Source organism: Grus americana, chromosome 8, assembly GCF_028858705.1.
Source record: "Grus americana isolate bGruAme1 chromosome 8, bGruAme1.mat, whole genome shotgun sequence".
In the NCBI taxonomy this organism is placed as follows: Eukaryota; Metazoa; Chordata; class Aves; order Gruiformes; family Gruidae; genus Grus; species Grus americana.
In genome coordinates, this window is record NC_072859.1 from 34,716,237 (window position 1) to 34,738,047 (window position 21,811).

Genomic DNA, 21,811 nt, shown 5'->3' on the forward strand with positions numbered 1-21,811 from the left:
GCTTGCCAAATGCAAACGGCTCAGACTCATGGCAGGAGACCAGCCCAAAACCTAAATAAAATAAACGAGAAATCCCCTCCAAGCTCAGAGCACATCCTCCCACCTTTCTCCGAGGTATCCTGCCCATGAGAGCCCAGCAGCAAGATGTGCCAACAAGCAACAACTAAAGCAAAGCAAGAATGAATTTTTAAAGTGAAGCTGATGTGCAGGGACCAGAAAGACGACCACCTAACCTGCCAGGGAAGGGGGACTTGCACACTCACTACCAGCAACCCCATCCGTGGGGGGGCCACAGCGCTGCTCTGCAGGGGATGGAGAAGGGGCTCCAGGAGCCGGTGCGACCCCCTCCTGCCCGGGAGCAGGGACGGTCCTTCCGAAAGCAGGTGCTATTTTGGAGAACGGTCCTCGACGAGCTGAACAGCCTTTATCCCTCCCCTGAAACACCCAATACTCCTCAAATCCAGCCATGGGAATCCGACCTAATTGCACTATAACGGAGCAACACTTCAGCTTTAAAAGCAGCCTTCTGTGCACAGGAGATTCCTTAGGGCTGGAAACAGGAGGACAGCCGCTGCTCCCCCGGGGACGTGGCCGGCAGTGCTGCAGACGGATGGCAGGGACGGATGGATGGCTGCACACCGGCGCTGCCGTGCGGGGCTCTGGCCGCTGCTCCGTGCCAGAGAGTCCCTGCGGTCCCTGCAAACAGGGCTTTTTGCACCACAGCGGGAGCGGGTCCTGCTTGCAGATGGTGCCGTCCTCCTGAGCAGCGCTAAGATTTCCCATTGCAGCTTTTGCGATTGAGGTACAAGCAGTTTTAAGATAACTTCATCTCATTTCTCTGTCCACCGCCTTTTCCCTCTTCTGGAAAGGGTTTTTTTATAATTGAATGCATCAAAAAAGGACAAAGACAGCTTGGGCACAGAAATAGCCTTTTCCTCAGAGAAACAGCAAGTCTGAGTCTCTCCCAGCTTTCCACGGGGAATAAACACAAGGGAAGTAACTCAGCTTCTAAACATCTGCATTTCTGAACATCTGCATTTTTAAAACATTCCTAAACATCTGTATTACAGAAGACCAGAGCAAGTTCCCAAGGTGATCACGATAAAGGCCGGTTCCTCCTCTGAAGGGTGCCAGTCCCACGGGGCCTTTTGGGATGCTCAGCCCCTGCATGGCTGCGGGCAGCTCCCCGGGGCACCGTGCCAGGGCTGCCCTTCCCCTCTGCCCTGGGAAAACCCTTGCTGGCTGACACACAGGCCGGACTCCGGCTCTCCGAGGCGAGGGGAAGCGCCTGCGTCAGCCCTGAGTCACCCTGACGTCTCCCGACCGGCAGCCTGGCCCCCGGAAAACCCGAGCCCACGGACTCACGGCGGATGCAGGTTTTTGTTCCGTGTGTTGGCCTTGCTTCGCAATTGCAGGGGAAGAGGATAACCAAGCGCCTTTGCCGTGAAAAGTGGGCGATGGTTTGAGATGTGGCTCAGCAACGTCCCTGGTGAAGACCGAAAAGGGGAGCACGGCCGAGCCCAGGACCTGCATGGCTCGCAGCGACTTTAACGTCTTGGGACCGCTCTGCAGGGTTTCAGACCCAGCGGAGACTGGGATGTTTCCCCAGGGAGACAGGCAGCCAGCTTCTTCAGGTGGATAATAAGAGCATTTGCAGTTACCGGGCAGTGCTGCTTTCCTAGATGATCCAAGACAGCTACAAGACAGTCATCATCACGACTGGCAGCGGCTTTAACTGCCGCGATGCCGTCCAGGAGCCGTCCCTGGTCTGGTACCAGCCCTTGTTGGCATTAGCCACAGCAGGGTGACTGCTGGCTTTGAGGTCTTGGGTTAAAGCTCGAGAGAAGAAACTCAAATTGTCAATTTAAAAGAAGAGATGAGGTTATTTCACATCTTTAGTGTTGACTCTTCTGAGGAGCCAATTCCAACTGTCTGATCAATGAAGCTTTTAACACTAATGCAAAGTTAGCAGCAAGATAGAGAGACACATATGCAATTATTTTGGCTTAACAAGATTTATTTTTATTTAATCTGTTACAACACGATCTAGCAAGCAAGAGCTATGTTATTCACTAGTTTCTTAGATTTTACACTTAATTTACATCTGCCTTCAGCTTGGCACGAAGCGTAGGAAAACAACGTTTTAACATACTTTCTTCAGTCAATGAAAGAAAACCTTCAAGACGTGCCAAGTAAGCTCACACCAGAAGAAGTATTAATGTCCCTCATCTCCAAATGCTTCTTATCAACAAAGAACAGCAGCAGCTACTGAACTGCTAATGACCAAAAATGAGTCTTTCCCAGCTGCAGAAGTGGTAGGGCTCACCCCCAAAATTTGTTTTTATTACCCAGAGAGTGGCCCAAGACAAGCTTTTTGAGATTTAAAAGCAGAAAAAAGTTCCCACCTTTGAAGGACTTGGTCACTGCACAGCACAAATAATGACCTGAAGAAAAGGCTTTTTGCACTTACAGGAGGAATTACTGCCAAAAGCTCGTTTAGCATTTTAGCAACCTGCTCCCACGTGCTCAGCCAGGTACTGACTCCAGCTCAGCGGTTTGACTCTAAAAGCCTCGGAGCAAAGCGTTATTTCTCTACACGCAATCACCTATTGAAGGCTAAGAAGTTGGGGCCTTAATAAAGTTACACAGCTACCCTCTCTGTATTTTAGAGATAATTATAGGGGTAAGAATACATATGTAAGCTTTATACAATCTCATTTTTAACTTATCTTAGTGATGATACGTTAAGGAACAGGTCCATGCTGAGCAGGCAAGGCAGTCAAGGAAACGTGAAGCTGTCACGAAAGCTTCAGCAGATCTGCGGTGACCTGGCTGCAGTTCCTGGGGTGCCAGCTCCCCCCCGGCACCAGCACCTGCGTTTGCACGTCCATGTCCCCAACCCAGCAGCCAGCTGCTAAACCAGAATTGCTCCCTGAACCGATCCCCCACGCGGTTACGTGAACACTGGAGCCAGAGCCAGAAGATGGGCTGCAGCCAGAGAAAGAGCTACAGAAGCCCCAGTGCAGACCAGCTGGAGAAGTGAATTGTTTAGTTATTGATAGGTTATAGCTGTTGGAGGGAGGGATTTCTGCCAAGCACAGCAAAACACGTGAACACACATACGACCTCTTTCACTAAGGACCAGATCACTCTGCCCTTGCTGCTCCTGACATAATTTTGCAGATTTTTTCTTTCTAGGGTTATTTTTGTGTTTAGGGGGGGGGTTTCTGCATATTTTATCTTCTTCCAGGTATAAAGGGTGAATCCCAGTAAGATAGCTTCTTCCTGTTCCTGTACCTATATGGTTTTCCAATTAATCTGGATCACTGTTTCCAGGCCAAAAGGTATTTTCCATCTGCATTTATCAAATCCTAGCAAAAAAAATATGTCTCACAACAATCGATGGAAGGTAGGGCAACTACTGGAGTTCACCAACAAATAACCTCAAACTGAAGAAAAGTTAAAGCTGTTATTATGACAAAGCTTTGGTAAATAAATATCAACTTTTCTGCAACTGGTGCTCAACGGAGAATGCATGTTTAAAACCTCAGACACGAGCATTCCTTCTTAGGAGCTCCTCATGTCAACTTACGGAGCAATAACTTCGTTTACTAAGTTCTTTGGCTTACAGTTTAGAAACTCACCACACAAAAACACTTGGCAAACACAGAGCAGAAGAGCATGGCTTGAAGTCTTCAGCACTGGGAAACCGGTAACCAGTTCAAGTCTTGATATAAAGGATTTTTGGGGCAGACACATTTATAAAAGTAAAAAAACCCAACCCCACCTCGTGACACTGCTTTTCACCACCTCCACACAGAGCGAGATGCCCAAACTGGAGCACAGCGATGTCCCCAGAAGGGACATCCCCACTCCTCACCTGCTCCAGCAGATCCTCTGCGGTGGTCCTGGCACTACCTGGCATGGCAGTGACCAGCTCAACCCGCCAGCCGGTCAGAGAGCTCGTCCGGCCAAACCCGAGTTCCTGCCCCGGCGGCTGCACGACGCAGCTCACAGCCAGGCACGTGCAGAGCCAGCACAAGGGACGGGATGGGGACGTGAGAAGCGGCAGAAAAGCAGCAGCTGGAAGGGCTGGGCCGTATTATCGGCTGCAAACTGTTGCTGTGCACTCAGCATCCTGGAATGTTTGGAAAAACTATATGAAACCCAGGTGCGTATGCTGTGAAAGCAAATCTGCTGGATTTAAACCAGTGTAGCTGCTGGTGGCCTACGTACTTTAACAGGGAACCTGCTCATCATCTGCTTAGCTACTCACTGGTGCAGCGTGAGCAGTTCTCCTGTAAAGATACACATTGAAGTGTCCCATTACCGATTCCCACCTTTAGAACGTGCTCCCGTATCGCCTCGCTGTATGGAGGCACGTAGCAGTTAACATACGGTGCAAGGTAAAACCAAAAAGAAACACGCTGGGGAATTCGACCACAGTCAGCACCCAGCAAACAACAGACAGTGACTTACTTAGGTCGTTGTCCATCTTGAACGCGATGTCCAGCTGCATGATGAAAAGCATGAACTGGAACCAGGGGCTCATCTCCTTGCTGGGGAGGGGAATATGCACGGCAAACACGATATCGTTGGCTTCGATCTGCCTGCTCACCGCCTCGTCGAAGTCTTTGAGCTTCTCGCAGTGGTTGGGTCCCCAGGGCATCAGCCACTTGGTTTTGTGGTGGTTTTTTCTTATGTCAATGCACTTCACTGATGTGTAAGGAACAGCTGTAGTGGGGCTGGGAGCTGTAAATGGGAGAGAACCACATTTTTAGCATCTTTAGGTATCTTATATAGTGGTTTCCCCACCAAAATAGGCAACTCCCCATTCAACTACTTGAAGGCAATTTAAAATAAATGCATCAAAAGATTCTCCTTCACAGCTCCTTGATCTTGCAGTCAAGTAATTAAGTTTATTACATCTACAGACATATTACTGACTTTGTAGTTGGATCAAATTAGGATTAGCTGAAGCAGCTGGAATCTGCTCGTTCAGTCTCAGACACCTCAGTTACACCAAAATCATACCGAAAGTTACTGGCACCTTGTCGGTGCTTACACCCTTCTTGTCTGCGCTTACACCCTTCTAGTTTGCTCGCTCGAGCAAATCCACATGCAAAACGTGGCTATCGCAAACCTAGACAGATAAACTAATCCTAGACCTTGTGGTCCTGAGGAGCGGAGCAAGGCTTACCGCAGCGATTTGAACCACGCACAACCACGTTTCCTTGGGCAGGAAGGCTTTTTGCACTGCTGAACCACGCGATTCTTTTTTTAAAAACACTAGGGGAATAAAAAAAAGCTCCCAGCACTGATAAACTCAATATTGCTGCATTAATTCTTACTTAGTTTCACACCCAGCAGCAACGTGGTGGGGAGCGTGCCGAGGGAAGAAGGGGGTGCAGCCCTCCCTGGGCCAGGACGACCTGATGAGCCTCCCGGCAGCGTGGCACGAGCACCACCGCCGCTTCACACTCCCTCTTTACGCGGAGGTACATCCTCATCCCAACGTAGCTCAAATTAGTAAGGTAAGCAAAACATCTTTGGAAAACCAAGGTAAATGCAAACAAGTTTCTATCCCGTGAGGTTATCGCTCACAGGCACCATGGCCAATGGACCGTTCTTGTGGATTTTTGCCATGGCTGCTGTTTGGAAAGACTACCAATACTTCTGCTGCTCTCTAGCCACACGGCTAGCAGAGCTGGCCCCACCTCCACCCCACAGCTGCTGAGGGACTGTGCTCAAACAGGGGATGCCAGCTGGCCCAAATCCTTGTAAAGGGAGAGAGCAGCACCTGACCCAGCCCAGGCCACCACCCACGCCTGCCATCTGCAGACTCGCCGTGGGACCCATCTCGGCCTCGCCAAGGCTACCTCCGTGGAAAAGGGCAGGAAAGCTGGCTGCCTCCGTGACGCTCCAAAGGTCTCTGCTCACCCACCGCTGCTGACTATAGAGGAAAATTTTGCATGAAGGTATTTCTTCCTTCTGCTGTAAGTCAGGTGTGAACTAATGACTATTGCAACCAAAGATTTGTGTCTCTTTCCCCTAGCCACAGGCACTTTTTTTTTTCTTTTGAGATATTGGGACAAAAGCAGCTGAATAGACATCTTGGCTCTGAAACACCCCCTCCAAACTCTGCAGTGCCCCCATCACCACGGCAAGCAATGAGGCTTTGTGCATGTGCACAAGATATACATTATTCTAATACAATGAAAATGGGCAACATCCCAGATGAGATCACTAAAACTGTGGAGGATTATACTGCTCAGGCTTTACATCGATGAGGAAACAGAAATTCTGAAGTACAAATAAGGATGAAAGCAGGAAAAAAAAAAAAAAAAGCATTCTACCTTCAGCCAGAACTTCAGCATAAACCACCTTCAAATCTCACAGAAAGAAAAGGCTTTTAAAAACTCAAATATATTTCCAACATAGTTCTTCCATGTAAAGAATTCTTATGACAGTGGTTCTGCCCTGTTTCCAATATAATTTTGGAAATAAATATTTTTATGCTATTTTAATGCATCTCAGAACTGGCAAACCACGGGGACAAGCAGAGCTGGAGATGCTCTAGTTCCTCATCTCCCCAGTACGATCTGAGGGGCTGCCACGGGTCAAAGTCAACCGACCAGAAGGTCGGTAATTTCCCTGTCCCTGATGGATCTATTCCCTTTTGGTCACAGACAGAAGTATTTTTTTTGCACAACAGCCAGCTCAGCATGTTTTAACGCCCAATACATTTTACTGCAATTAAGCCAGAACTGTCCTATTTTCTGAAGTATTACCAGGAAGGTATCATTGGACAGGCCACAAGGAATTCCTGCAGCTTCACAGGTCTGGGGAAGCAGATGGAGCAGGTTAACTCTTCTTTTTAAGCTGTTAAAAGAGTTTTATTTGGTTTCTGTTTTCAGTAGAATTTGAAGAAATTAAAGTTATGTAATACAAGTTTCTTGTGAAATGACATTTATGAAAACCCCCAAACTTTCCATTTAAAAATGAAAATAAGGCTCAAAATTCAAAAACGTAAGTGTAAATTTAACCTATTAATATAAAAATGCTCTAACACAACTGATAAGCATTGAAATGTTTCTATATTACAAGTTAAAACAGAAGTAGCACGTAGAATAAGAGACATGCAGCCATATAGAGTAACAGATGACTTAATGTCAAAGTCTCCAGAGAAGAGCCGCCAAGGTGGGCACGTAAAACCGGGGATAAGGTGGCCAGCCCGTGGGCTCCAGCAGAAGGCTATTGTCATGTTGTCACCATCCTCGTTCTGACAGACGGTCCAGGACTTCCTGAACAGATCGCAGCCCACCAAACACTCCAGCAGCAAGCAATAATACCCTACCTACAAACTGCAAGAGAAAAACAAACCAAAACTGAGCAACACCCACCCGACCACCCGCAGCCCCGTCCGGGGCAGAGCCAGCTCAGGGTTCCTCAGCTCAGCTCGCTGCCGTCCGCACGCACTTCGCCAGGGGATTCAGAGCCAGGTCCTCTGGGTGCAGCATCCCAACAGCAGCTCCACTGCTTTTTGGGATGCAAGCCAGGAACTCCACATAGCATCTTCACTTAACGTGCCACCGCATTAGGAAGATGACATCTGCACTCCTTCCTACAGGCTGGGGAGAGATGACTCAACATGTGAGTCGGGAGGAAGTTATTAAAAAGCAGTTGTTTATAAACTGCATTTTTTTCAGTGGGTTTTTTGGTTGTTTTTTTTTTTTTGACAGCAATAAGTTTCTTCCAGCTGAAATGCAGCAGTGATGCTGGCATAAAGGGTGGGCTGAAAGGAAACGGATTCACTCAAGCAGGAACACCCCAGATTCGTGCCTGCTCTTGCTATCAATCCTAAGTGCATCACAGATACTGCTGCATCTCAAACCCTCACTGCATCCAGCACTCCTCTGGGAACCACAAAAAGCTCCCACGTTACAGCAGCCCCAAACCAGAACAAATCATTGATATGCCAGAAAGAAACAGCAAGATAAAATAAAATCAAGCATTCAAAAACCAAACAAGAAATCTAGCTGCAAGTCCAGGATTACAGAATGCTTTAATGATGTGCCGTAAGTGCATAAAATGGTGCAACAGTCTTTTATCATGCCTCGATGCAGAACCTGGTAACCATGGCTAAATCTGCAGCTCTAAGTGAATATTGGGAATATTGCTGTGAAATAAGCCGGACACCAGGCCAAGCTCTCAGAGCTTTTTAACTCCGACAGATCTTTGTGTGATTTAAAAGTAGGCATTTCTGAATTAAGAGACATTGTTACTTCTACAGAGAAAATGAATGTTTCTTGCTTTGATGCAACTCATTATGGCCATAAATACATGTTTTCATCACTGACTGATTATGATTTTAAATTCTTGGCATGCTAACTCAAGTATCCCCTCTGCCAAAGTTACAGCTTTGAGGAGCAAGAGACAATTACTATATATATTCCTTGTCAGGAACTGCACACCAAACGTCGGCACTTGGCTTCCATTACTTGTTTGGCTCCAGTCCCATTAAATTCAAGTGAGTGTTGAACCAAGTGGAAAAAAAATGCTTCGTGAAACTGCAGCCAAGTCAACTAACAGTATTACAAAGTGCTATGCAAAACAAAGCTAGCATCGAGGGATTTCAGATAAAACGTGGTGCCAAGCAGGCTGCTTTCGGCCATTCTGCCTGTGGGCTGGTAGAGGGTTCAGCTTTATATATTAAATGATATATGTCAGCCTGTAAATAATTAAATAGCCCTTTGTGCATAAGACAGCGGATAAGCCTCAGCCCACATTCCAGCCTGCTCGCTGCGATGAGAAGCGCTGCAGTAATGCAGATTCCATTCGCAGGGAACCCAAGGAGCAGGCCTCTGGTCAGGAAGGTTTTGCAGAAGCAGGTGGGGAGTGCGGCTCTCCAGTAGCCAGCTCAGACCGGAGCCAGCCCTGTGGGCTTGGCGTGGGGCTGCCGGGGGAGCCCCCCGTGAAGGTGCCGTGGCCCCAGCGGGCATCGGGCAGACACCCCTCGCTCCACAGGGTTCAACCGCAGCAGTGCTGGATGCCGAAAGCTGGAGGCACGAGGCTGCCGGAGCTGCTAGCTCTGTCGGTGGATACTTCCAACCCCCCTACTTCAGAGAAAAAACTTCCCACAGACAAGTTTAGAGACAGGATGATTCACAGCAACAGCCACGATCCCCACGGAGCTGGCGTGCCTGTGCCCGTGGGAAGCGGGCAGGAGGTGGCTGTGACCACCAGAGCCCTCCTTAGCACCGACGGGACAAACCTTCATTAAATCTTCCTAAAAAACCCAGGCAAGCACAGACACGAACTTAAAACCAACAGAGTCTGAGCAACCTCTCTTTTGCAGCACACTGGTTTTCATGCTAGTTTGGGGCGTGAATACAGCTTACCCTCTTTGAAGTTTGTTTGCACACATGCTATAAACACATCGGTCTTTAAGGTATGCAGTGACCGGCTGGCACAGTGGGGGAAGCCACTCACCCTGTCTCTTCCAGCAGAGGCTTTGGAGGTGCCTGGCCCACTGCAAAAGCCCCAAGCGTATCCCAAATTACAGGGGGCACAGCAGACCCTGCCGCTCCCTGCCAAGCGAGCATGGTCCTTGCAATGAGCCAGTGAGAATCATTGAATCTTAAGGTTGGAAAAGACCCAGCCAGAGCCAGGTGCCTTCTGCAGCATGGTCACCACTTCCCAGGGAGGACTTCTGGTGAACTTTCAAAGCCACTGCAGCTATGTCCTACAGATTGAAGGAACTCGTGCTCATAATTTCCAGTGAGACTCTTCTCAATTTTCATATTGAAAGTTCCACACAGCTGATGGTACACTGGCTCAAGCGTATGGATTTTCTCAAGCTATGTACCCAAGAAACAGCAGCAGCTAAAAGACAGACAGACTTTTAGTGGTGGGGGGATGGACAGAAATTGAATTGCTTTCAGTGCTGAATGATCCAAAACTACTCAGTCTCGTGTTGAACTGGTAGCAGTGTTTCACCTGAAGATGTTATAGAGTAACTCCAAATAAGAGGATTTGAAGGAGACATCTCAGCATACCTTATATCGACCGGCCAGAGAGGTCACAGACCGTATGGTCTGATTTAGCAAAAGATGTCACGATTTGGTTCCTCAGCACTGGTGACCATGCTGATTGCCAAGACAGAGAGGATTTCTCTGCTACATATCAACCGGAATTGAAATTCTGTCACCTCATGTAAACTAAACAGGGTGTGAGCAGAAGCAGACAGCTGAAGCGATTCACCACACGGCCGGGACACCCCAACGCTGCATCTGTCCCCCTGCGTTCTCCACAGTAAAACCCTACAGAATTTGCTGTCCTGCCCCAAACACCCAGCAAACGGGTAAACAGTGACGAATTCTGAAGGGACGGGGGGTGCAGGCCTATCCCTCACAGGGCTCCTCCTCAGCCACTGGGCCAGGGCCTGGTTACCACCACACTCCAGAAATCCTCAGAACCAAAAGTTTTAATTTGGTTCAAAACAAGGGCAACACTGTGGCCAACTAAATCAAACATTAAAATTTAGGGGGGTGGGGAATTGGTAAGTTCTAGTTGAGACATAACCCTCTTAAGTTTGGTTACTGAGAAAGGAAAGGAAACACCCACTCCCCCGATCAATACAAGTATAATGAATTAATCACAACATCCCAACCTTGATTTTCACAACATCGTTCTTCAAACGAAAGCTAGAGCCACATATTACATAATTATGCTTCCTTGGCCAGCGTATTTAAAAATGAAGCGGTTCAAAGGGAAGAGCTCCGTTTGACACTGAGGAACCGGAGTTACTCTGGATGGGACAGGATCTCAGCAGGCCTCTTGTCCAAGATCCTGCCCACAGCAGGGCCACTCAGGAGGTCAGAGCAGGGCACCCGGGGCCCTATCCCACCCGGTCCTGAGGGCAGGTGCTGCCCCCAGGATGCTGCTGTGCTGCTCTTGCTGCCCTCTCATTCCTATTTCCATCACTCCCCACACAGGCTAAATATTAAGCTACTATATAGCAGTCAAATATCCTGCCAGCTGGATCCTGTGCACACACCAGTCCCGATGAAGATGTAATTCCACTTCAGATTTCTAGTCACCACTTTCTCTGAATGCCCCGAATCTTTGCCCTGTATCAAATCGCCACATTCTATTCCTTATAACAGTTTTTAATGCTCTTTCTACCACCCAGGAGATCAGAGTCACAAAGCCTCACCATTCTGCGATCAAGAGAGGCATTGGAAAATCCTGCTCCCGCCTGCAAGGGTGAAACCTCCCCATACCAAGCAGCAATCGCATTTACAGTCCACGCGCTTCGCGAGTGCATGTGAGCGTCTGCCATGGAGCACGTCATACAGATGTGACACAACACCATCACCAACACAGTTCACTTTGGCTCCGGGGAGATCTAATTGCGGCTTACCAGTACCTGAAGGGGCCTACAGGGAAGATGGTGAGGGACTGTTTATCAGGGAGTGTAGTGACAGGACAAGGGGGAATGGGTTTAAGCTGAAGGAGGGTCGATGTAGACTAGATGTTAGAAAGAAATTCTTTACTGTTAGAGTGGTGAAGTACAGGAACAGGTTGCCCAGAGAGGTTGTGGATGCCCCATCCCTGGAAATGTTCAAGGCCAGGTTGGATGGGGCTTTGGGCAACCTGGGCTAGTGAAGGGTGTCCCTACCCATATCAGGGGGGTTGGAACTGGATGGGCTGTGAGGTCGCTTCCAACCCAAACCATTCTATGATTCTACCTCAAAGAGTCACAGCCAGCTTTCCCTGGAGCTCCCAGGTCCTGCTCTCCCCTTCCCCACCCAACCCGCTCCCTCCCGCTGTTGGTGCATTTACAGCTGATGCTCAGCTGCCCCTACAGAAAACTTAGGGGCCCAAAGCTTAGTTAAGGCAGAATACAAAAAGAAAGAGTAAAAAAACAGAGTAAGGAGGCTTTTTGGTGACCATGAACCTTTAATGAATCTTCAAACATGGGCAAAAAAAGACATTTCACCTTTAAATTTCTAAGAGAAAAAATACAAAGTTAAACCCATTAGGTCTATTTAAGGACAGAAGAAAAGGAAGCCTACTTTCTCCAAACAGCTATCAATCTTTAATAAATACCTTTTTGCATCTTAATGCCACAAGCAGAACTTGTTCCTACCCAGGCCTGACCTCTTCTGCAAAGCACGTTAGTGATGGTACGTGGGCTCGGGCAAACAGAGAAGACTCATTAGACAAACTCCACCAGCCCACTGGTCTTACCCTGAAAGATGTTGGCAAATAGCACTGAGCAGCTGTACAACTTTTTTTTTCCCCCCCTCAAAGCCCCAGTTCCAGGCTTGACAGCTTTAACGTCTCTCTTGTAAGCAGTAAGTAGCTTTCCTTTAGTTTCAGCTATACTGTTCTTGAAGCAATCTATTAATGTGTTACCATTCATCCGCCCTTTTCGGGGGGGGGGGGGGGAGCAGAAAACAAGAACCCACCTGGAAAGGGGCTTACCTAAGGAACCATTCCTAAGAGAAAAAAGAAACACCATTTCTCTGTATTTAGACTTAAATCTTTAGGTAAAAAAATACTTACTATAAGTAAGCTCAATTTTTCAATATTTTCATTTTATGATGTTATGTATGCCTAGATTTGCATAAAAGCCACCAGCACTCAGTTTATTAATTTCATTAAATTAAGTAGATCTTGAAAAAGCTCCTGCAATAAACCCTCAAATAATCCCTCCCTTCCTCCCTCCCCCTGCAAGCAAGGCGTTCAGCCCAGTTACAGGAACAACAGCCCCGCTCTGCTCCCACAGGAGTACTTACCTCTGTGATACATATTTTGTACCTTCTCATCTAGAACACCTACAGCATTTCAAATTAACTACTGACCCTTGCTCTCGCACTATAAACAAGCCCTTTAGAAAATCTCAATTGCATTGTGTCTACATTGATTAAAGCTTGAATCCCAGTGACCTCATGTGGTGTTAACTTCTCCCATGCACCAGGAGCATTCTGCTTTTCTACTCAATTACCCCCTTCTGTGCAGAGCCATCACTACCCAATGAGCACACACAATGGACTTCTGCTTCATTACACTAACCAACAGCAGGATAGGAATAAACAAGCTAATTTATCATCGGACAGACTGAGCTTTTCCAACTAGAAGAGCAAGAACCTGAATAATGTTATATATACTTATATATTTACTGCAGAGTGGAAGTTTTCCTCTCTACCTCCCTCCTTCCTGGCCTTGATGCTACCAGTTTAATATGTTGGTGAGAGTGACCACTAACACAGTCTTTAAATTACTATTTTTTTATTGCTAGTTACTATTTCACGAGCTATGTGAAAGACTTTTTCTGAACACTGTGGCAGCTTTTATATGCAGAATTGCTGTACATTTAAATCACCTAATTGATCTTTTAAAAAACAAACAAAAAACCATGCCACCATCTACTAGAAGCCCACTCCCCTTGAGAAAGGAGTTCTTTCTTAGCATTCGACTTCAGGTGTTATCAAGCTTTATAGCCCCAGGGCACCATTTCCATCCTTATTTACACCAGGAGTTGCCAGACACAGCATTGTAGCTAAACATCCTCATTTCTGTCCTCTCCAATACATTTCTCAATACTACAGGTTTCTCTGTCCTTTTTGTTTCAGACCATGAAAATAAACTTGTCCAAATCTCCAGAGCCTAGTTTGGGCAATTCCTGACCCAAGTTCGTGTTCTGCATCCAGGTCTCCTGTGCTGGATGTGGAGGACAAGCCAGGACCAGGCTGTGCACGTAGCTCCTCTGGCAACTGCGCTGGCTCGGGCAGCGATGGCTTTTCCACTGCAGTTGGAGGGCAATGGGAGTCCTGACCGAGTTTGGAGCACGGCTGGATGGAAGGTGACATTTGGTGGCACAGACAGCAGCCCAGACCTCTGCCAAACCCAAACCTACAGCCTTATAATGGACATGAGCTGCCAGATTTGGAGGTCCCTAACCAAGCACTACAGCCAGCAGAGCAGCCTTACCGTGGTTTTGAGGAATTTCTATGCTTTCTTAGCTTCCTATAACCACGCAGTACCCCGAGATATCCGTGTGTATGCATTTTGGGGAGAGGCAGCTGGGATTTTTTTGCTCCAGGTTTGTTCTTCAATGCCACTTTTGCAGCTTTGGGCTGTGCTAGCAGAAGAGTTATCTGTGCAGCACAGCCTCTTTAGAGCAGTGCAAACTGGAGATTTTCTTGAAGAAGTCAGTTCTCAAAGAGCTGCAGGAGCAGCTGTACCAGGAGCCTTTAAACCTGAACACACAGCTGCGGGAAGGGGAGTCCCAGCACCCTGCAAGGCTGCTGCCACTGAACACCAGCCAAAGGGCTTCTGGGGAACAATCCTGCTCTCACAGATAAGGGATTATTCCCTCAGCCCCAGGCAAGTCACAAAGCAGGAAAACCTTATGAGGCAGTAAAGTACAAGTATATTTGCTGGAGATCTGAATGAATGACCTCCACCATTCATATACATATGCAACAGCAGCAGCAAAGGCAAACAGAGTGAGCACTAGCAGTATGAGTTCCATAAATACAGAAATATATATTCAAAAATATTTTATTTAAAAGAGGAAGGGGGGAAAAAAAAGGTAGAAGTGATTTACTAATTGCCACAGACAGTCTGATTTTCTTCCAAGTCGTCCTTTGTCAATTTTCGACTCGGATGAAATGCATTTCCTGCTACGCCCTGCCAAGATATTAAATCCCTGCAAACAGAGGTCTAAAATAGCAGTGCCACCCGACGTTATCCAGCAGCTTTTTCTCCTGAGCAACAGCCTGGAACTCTAGAAGTCGCACACTACAGATAACAAGATACCTTGAAACCGCCAATACTCAGATATGTAAAGAATTTCATCTGCATTTGAATAGGAGGGATCAGATCCGCGGGCACTTCCCAGGCTGGGGCCAGCCACAGGCAGTCCCGGAGCAGATGGACACCTTGCGCCCTTCAAAGGCTTTTTTCCGAGGCTACCGGAGTTATACCGTGACTTCAAAGACCATAAATGTTATTTACTAACAAAAAGACTTCCTGTTTAATCATTGCCCCTTGCAAAGGCAGAGAGGCAGAACGACCAGCGCTTGGGAAGTGTTTGGGTCATGTTTGAAGCCCAGCCTGTTTAATCGGTATCAGCACAAAAGAAGAGAGGAGCAGCAAGAAGACCTTCCTCTTCAGCTAAACTACGAGGTGCAGGGTTTCCCTGATGTATCTCCCCCGAGTTAACGGCAGTTTGGAAGCGGTGCAGCCGTCAGAAGAGCAGAAAACCAGCTCCTTGGAGGAGTTACAGCCTCGCTGCCCGCTCCTCGGGCCCCCAGCACTGATGTTTCTGCCTGGGAACTCTCCATTTCTGGCACATTTGCCCATTCAGCTACAGTTACAGCTCTTAAAAAGAAGAATTGAGCAGACCTAAACTAAATAGACATGACCTTTCATGTCTGCTTTTTCATCGGCTCCCAGTGCTTCTGCCAAGGCTGCAGCACTGAAGGAATGTGTCTATACAGAGGAATCTATTGGCATTCATGTCCACGGTACAGCACCGACCTATTCAGCACAGCTTGCCCATCTTCTGGAGAGGCCAGCGATGAAAGAAAGTCAGGCATATAAAAATGGTCTTTGTCCTGGAGCCCGCAGACACTCTTCCCTAGCAGGCTGCATCCACATACCTTAGAAACCAGAGCGTCTCTCCTGTCAAAAGATCAGTTCAGCCCTAAGAAGGTAATGAAATCCGAGGAAAGAAAATTAAATCCTGGAAACTCTCTGCTCAGGAGCCAAATCAGACATTTAGATAATGAACTGGAATTGTTGATAGCTGCTCAGCCATTTATACACATGACTCATTATCTCTCTGGGTGAGACACACAAGTAAGAGTTTTATTTGCTCCAGTCAAAACAATTCTGTTTTTTTCAGCCTTAAGCAGAGGCACGGGAGCAGTGAACCTGCACCTTCTGAAATGCATCCCCCTCGTCCAGAGGACTCGTGCTAAATAAATACCTCCACTTTTCCAATCAGTTAAGTCTGTAAAGTGTACGGTTGGGCACCGGGCTTCCAGTCCCTAACCGTATGTATGCCTGCTCCTGGACTTTGTCTTCACTGCAGAGAGGTTCTCCTGCATTCAGTCAGCTCGTTTGAACTGAAACCAAGATAATCTGTGACTTGGGACAAGGCGTCCTTGGAGTCCTAGAAGTAACTCACATAAAATAAGCTATTGAAAAGTTTTCAATAACTTGTCTAAAGGGACAAAAATCGCAGTTTTGAAGCGGGGACATTGCTGCACAGAGCTCTGTTGTCCGATTTCCTCCCGTGCCCTCCATTTCAGCCTGCCCCTCTGCCCAGCAGCTTTGCTCTTTGCTGCAGCCTCCCGCAGTACCGGAAAACCGGGGGCAAGATGCCCATCCCTTTGCTGGACCGAAGTAACAGAGAGAGAAAGCTGCAGGGAAGGTGGGCTGATTTCTTGACGCCAGGTCATTAGAACAGACCAGACATTCAGTGAAGCACAAGCTAGCTTAACCACAGACCAGCGAGCGTGCCAGAGGCTGCAGGTTCATGCATCTGCCCGGGTTTTGAGGGGATGAGGCAGCGGCACAGTGCCCACCAAGATGCACGAAGCCCTGCCTGGGTACCCAGGAGGGCCAGCGGTCACCAGGACTCTGTGGCAGCTGCGGAGCATTATAAAAAGTGCCTGACAACTTGGGACTGGATTAATACACAATCTCCTGCTATCTCCACAATCTTTAGACAGATTTGAGCAGTAAAGTCTTGTTTTGGGTTCCCCCCCGCCCCCCTTTTTAAAATACTGCATATATAAATGAATTCCAGGATGCAAGGGAAATTACGAAGAGGGACACCATCAACAGCTTCCCACAAGGTACACAGAGGAAGATTAAACTGAAGCGTTTGGTTACAAATTAAGAAAACCAAGAGGCACTGAATCCACACTAGAGTGAAGTCAGATTTCCATACAGACAACATTTCTACACCAGGCCAGCAGTCAGGAGAGGACACGAGGTGTCCTAGCTCAGCTTTGGCCCTAGAGCAGCAGTTGTGGTGTGACCTCCGTTGGAACATCCCGGTCAAAACTCCCAGTAACAACCACAGCCAGATGGATGCTGCAGCTGGTCCAGCTGTGGGAAGGTTTCTCCTCAGGCTGAGTCCAAGGTGGTCACCAGCTAACCTGGCTCCATATGCTCGTGAGCACACCCCAAAGCCTGGACGAGCCGGGTGGCAGCCCTGGAGAGAGCCGGGACGCCCCAGTATCTGGCTGAACCCAGCCCGTATATTGAAAAGGCAGCACACATACGCATAGCATGCAAGGGCTCCTGGGAACGCTGGCACGAATGTACATTAGCTGTAGCCTAATTTCTCACAAACATTAACGCTGCCTTGAATGAGATCAGAAAACATTCCTGTTCGATCCTGCTCTCCTATAATTTATGTATGCTATTGCTCATAGCAGGGCAGCGAAGACAAGGTTTTATTAGGACTAATCTTATGGATCATGTTTTATCGAGTACTGATACATCCTAACAGAACACATAACGCACAATCCAGAAGTGTAACCTTTAAACAAGATGTTTACAGAGAACAGAGCACACCAGAAATTCTGCAGGGCTTGGAAACAGGTCAGTTTGAGGCAGTGACAGCCCCAGTTTTCTGGAGCCAACAGATCACTGCCATAGCACGACAACAAAGAAACAGCCCAAGAGAATTCTCTTTTGAGGTGTTTTCTTGCTCCCTAGCTTTGCAAAGCTCCCTTAGACTGGCACAGGAACTTCACCCTGGTGAGAACCACTCCCATACACGTACATCTCATGTTTTGCCAACGTACGGTTCTAAGCAAAATCCACGTGAGAGCTGGTACGAGTCCTGCTTCCAAATAAAAGAGCTGTTGGAAGTGTGCAAGTGTTATGAAAACTCAGACATTAATGCAGTCTACTGTTCAAAAACTAGATAGAGAACCACTACTGGCAGAAAACGCAATTTCAGGAAAATGAAGGTTTGTCACCGTTGGTATATCAGGTACCGATGCGTTGCATTTGTGTATTTTGGACTTGCACAAGTAATCTGTTAAAATAGAGCACTTAGTCATTGTTTTGAAATATGACCTAACTGACTGCTAAAGGAAAGGCTGGTTTAGCTTTGTACCGTGTTCCAGTTGTGTACGTATTTTGGTTTGTCTAGACCTGGATAAACTAAAATAACTAGATTCTTGGTGTCTGTTTGGTGCGCTGGATCAAACCGGACCAGGAACGCTATTTCCGTGACACCTCAGCTCCCATCCCACCTTGTGTCACACCTCTGAGGAGCAGCAGCGCCGGTCGCTGCTGGCAGAGCTAACGGCAGTCGGAGCGCTCCTGCACCGCTTCGCTCCCCACCCGCCGTCACAGGCACGCTGCAGAAGAACACCGGCCACCGACCCATTCCTCACCAGATGCCTCCTGGAAAATGCCACATGCTAGGGACTAACCAAAGGGGCCAGGACCCCGAGCCGCGAGCCCCAGCCGTGATCCACGGGATCGGCCGCAAGCCACTGGCTCAGAGCTTCCAGGGACACGGGCACCCCAAGGGCAAGGCACGCTCCGGGGCTAATTCCGGGGAAGGGTTTCACGCAGAGCCCCAGCTGCGATGCCCTGCTTGTGCGTCCCCGCGCCAGATGTGGGAGACCACACCTAGTTCACACGTAAGAGCTTACAGCTGTTTCACGGACACCGTATACACTTTGGGTTCCAGCTCTGGGGAGGGTTGCCTGGGAGCTGTTGGAGCTGCCCCACGGACAGCCGCTGGAGTGAAGAGGGGGAAGAGCCTCTTAACTCCATGAACACACCAGAAGTGGTAAATGCCGCAGAGGAAAAACCAGTTTGGGCGATTGATTAGTGCAGCTTTATCTGCTCAGAGATCAGAAGCGGGGTTTTCCAGCAATTAAAGAAAGTTTGCCCGCAGTAACCCCCTAGGACTTGCCTGCAGATAGAAGATGTGCTTACTCCAGCAGCGTGAAGTTACCCTGAGTTTGTGCAAGACGTTGAGACTCAGCCCCAAATTGCCGTGGGCTGGCAGAAGAGCTGCCCACCCAGTTTCCCAGCATCAGCTTGTGCCCCCCACCCAGGACAGGGCCCCCACCGTGGATGCCCGGCAGCAGCAGCCAGGGAATCACCAAGATGGAAGACTGAACTAACAGCAGCCAAGTTCTTTCATCTCCAAATCCCTACGAACCTGAACAAGAATGTCTCTGTTTATTCCCTCTAAAGCTAAACAGAAATACATCTGTTTATCAGACCTGTCCCCAGACGACAACAGAAACAGGGCTTTCTGATCAACCCCTTCCCTTTGTACAAGCAACTTACTTTTTTAAACTTAGAAGCGAGAAGCTGCTAGAAAAACGCTTTTAAGATGAGCACTGAGTCTGGCTTCTCTGCACAACACAGGCCAAGAAAATTTATCTCATGAATCAGCGTTGAGTTCAGTAACCTGCACTTGAACCAGCTCTTTAAAAAAAAAAAAAGGAAAGAAGGAAAGAAAAAAGCCAATCCTAATAATATTCAGTGGTGGTTCAGACCCACAGGACTAAAAAAACTGGGTTTTCATCCAGTGTTTGCCACCAACTCCTTTGTGATTAAGCACAGATGAGGAATTAAAGCAAAAGAATGAGGGAAAGTAAAGTTTTTTGAAAATTATGTTTAGCAGAATTCCTATGGCTCTTAAGGACAGATAATTAGAGAGGCTGCAAGGCACTAGTGTGCATCAGGAACACCGAGTCTACTTTCTGGGGAACGGCTGTAGATAGTTCCTCGATCTCTCTCAAACAAGGACCACCGCGAGAACGATCCAACTCCGTTCTCCCAAATAAAAAGTGCAACAAATTTTCCCCATGCCCCTTCCGAGCGGTGCAGCTTCAGTCGCCCCCAGCCCTGGCTGAGGATCCCACCGGCCCCTCCGAGCCTGGACCAGAGGAAGGGCAGCAGGTCCTGGGGGGAGCGGGCAGGGGTCGGGCAGCACAGCCCTTCCCCAGCACTGGAAATGGCCCAATACATACGACGATCATTACAAGGAGCCGGCGCATAACTCAGCTGCTTTCTAGTAAAAAAAAAAAAAAAAAAAAAAAATTTTTTTCCAGGGACTGCCCCAACCCCCTGCTCGCCTCCATCTTCCTCCTTCCACCCCCGGCTCCCTCCCCGGGCGGGGGGCGAGCCCCGAGGCAGCGGGACGGCAGAGCCCGGCTGCCGGCTCCTCGCCGAAGGTCACATCCACGCCAGCGCCTCGCGGGACGTGGAAACGCTCCCGGGAGCCACCGAAGGAAAAACACAATCTGGGCTCAAAAGTTTCACCGAGGAGGTTTGCGTGCGGAAAGTCGGGCTGCCCCGCCTGCGTGGGGAAGCGGCTGGGGAAGGCTGGGTGCCACCCGAGGAGCCTCAAACACGGGTGGGGGGACGTGCCTGGCCCCGTGGCTGGCCGCGGGGGCACAAGCAGCACGGCGGGGGGGTGGGAGTGTGTAGGTGGGGGTGTTTAAGCCCCCCCCCAGCAGCCACCCGGGTTTTCCGTGGGCAGTAACAAACCCAAGCCGACCCCGCGCGGTTCCGGGCGCCCCGTGGAAGCGGATCGGGGGTGGGGGGGTCCCCAGGAGAAACGACCCCGCACAAAAGCGCGATTGCGGCGGCGCGGGGGGAGCGGGGCCGGGCGCGGCTGCTGGGGGGGGGGGTGTGGGGGGGTGTGGATCGCAAACACCCAAACGCGTCCCACCGCCCCCCGAAACACAACCCCGGTCCTGTCCTCGCCCGGAGCAGCGCCCATTGATTTCCCTTTTTTTTTTTTTCTAATATAATTCTTTTTTGTTATCATTATCGCGGGCGGTGAGGTTTCCTCCTGCGGTCGGTTCGGAGGCCGAGAAACGGGGAGGGGCAGAGGTACGAAAAGAGTGGAGGAAGAATTTTTTAAAAAATAAAAAATAATTTATATTTTTTTTTTAAATGAACTTTGCAATGCAAGGTTTCCCTGCGCGATCAGTCGCCATACTGAAGATTTCCCCCCTTCCTCCTTCTTTAAGTACAGACTGAAACCAGGCCAAAAAAAAAAAAAACTTTTCTCTGCCCCTTCTTTTCTTGCAGGCACTAGAGTGAAATGTGCACAAAGAGGCCCAGGGAGCTGTGTTTTCTTAACTACAATAGCCGGGCTAATTAGATCATAGGAGCGAGTCAGCGATACTGTAACAAGTAGCTAAACAACACGAGCGAGGAGAGGAGGAAGAGAAAGTTTGCACCTTCAGCACTCACCGATCAGACCTCCCACCAGAAAGGCGATGACTTGGAAAACCAGCAAGATCCCCCCGACAATGCACAGCTTTTTGGTGCTCATGTTCTCGATGATGGCCCCAGCCATCTTCGCCCGGCGTTAGCCCCCCGCTCCCCCAGCCGGGGCGGCGGGCGGGGAGGGGGGGGGGGAAGGACAGAGCGGGCAGGCTCCGCACTGATTGCCCGGGCCCGCCGGGAGCCGGCCCCGCTCCGCCGCCGCCAGCCGTGATTGTGGCGGCCGCCCGGCCGCATGTGGCCGCTTTAAAGGAGCTGGCAGCGGGTCACATGACGCCGCCTCCGCCGCCCCTCCCCGGTCCCTCGGCCCCGCCGCCGGGCCCGGCCGCCCCCCCCCATCCCAACCGCCGCCTCCCCCCCCCCGCCGTGTTTTCTCCAGAAGCCGCCCGACCCGGGTACCGGTGTCCCGCGTGTGGCCCGGTGCCCCACACCCCCCGCCCGCCTCCGGTGCAAGGCAGGCGGCAGCCCCGGGCTGGATGCGCGGGGAGGCGGCGATGCGGTT

The 21,811-nt window shown here is 49.2% G+C and overlaps 1 protein-coding gene across 2 annotated transcripts in view; it reads right to left on the reverse strand.

Moving 5' to 3' along the window:
• WLS (Wnt ligand secretion mediator) overlaps positions 1-21,565 on the reverse strand; it is a 38,439-nt gene extending 16,874 nt beyond the window's left edge. The window contains exons 1-2 of one of the 2 annotated variants that reach the window (XM_054833763.1): positions 21,277-21,565; positions 4,480-4,752 (exon numbers count right to left, since the gene is read on the reverse strand). In XM_054833763.1, coding sequence (XP_054689738.1) covers positions 4,480-4,752; positions 21,277-21,382 — 379 coding nt within the window. In that variant the 5' untranslated portion in view covers positions 21,383-21,565. The remainder of the gene's footprint in view (positions 1-4,479; positions 4,753-21,276) is intronic. The other variant, XM_054833764.1, reaches the window with a different exon arrangement.
• Between the last annotated feature and the right edge of the window lie 246 nt (positions 21,566-21,811).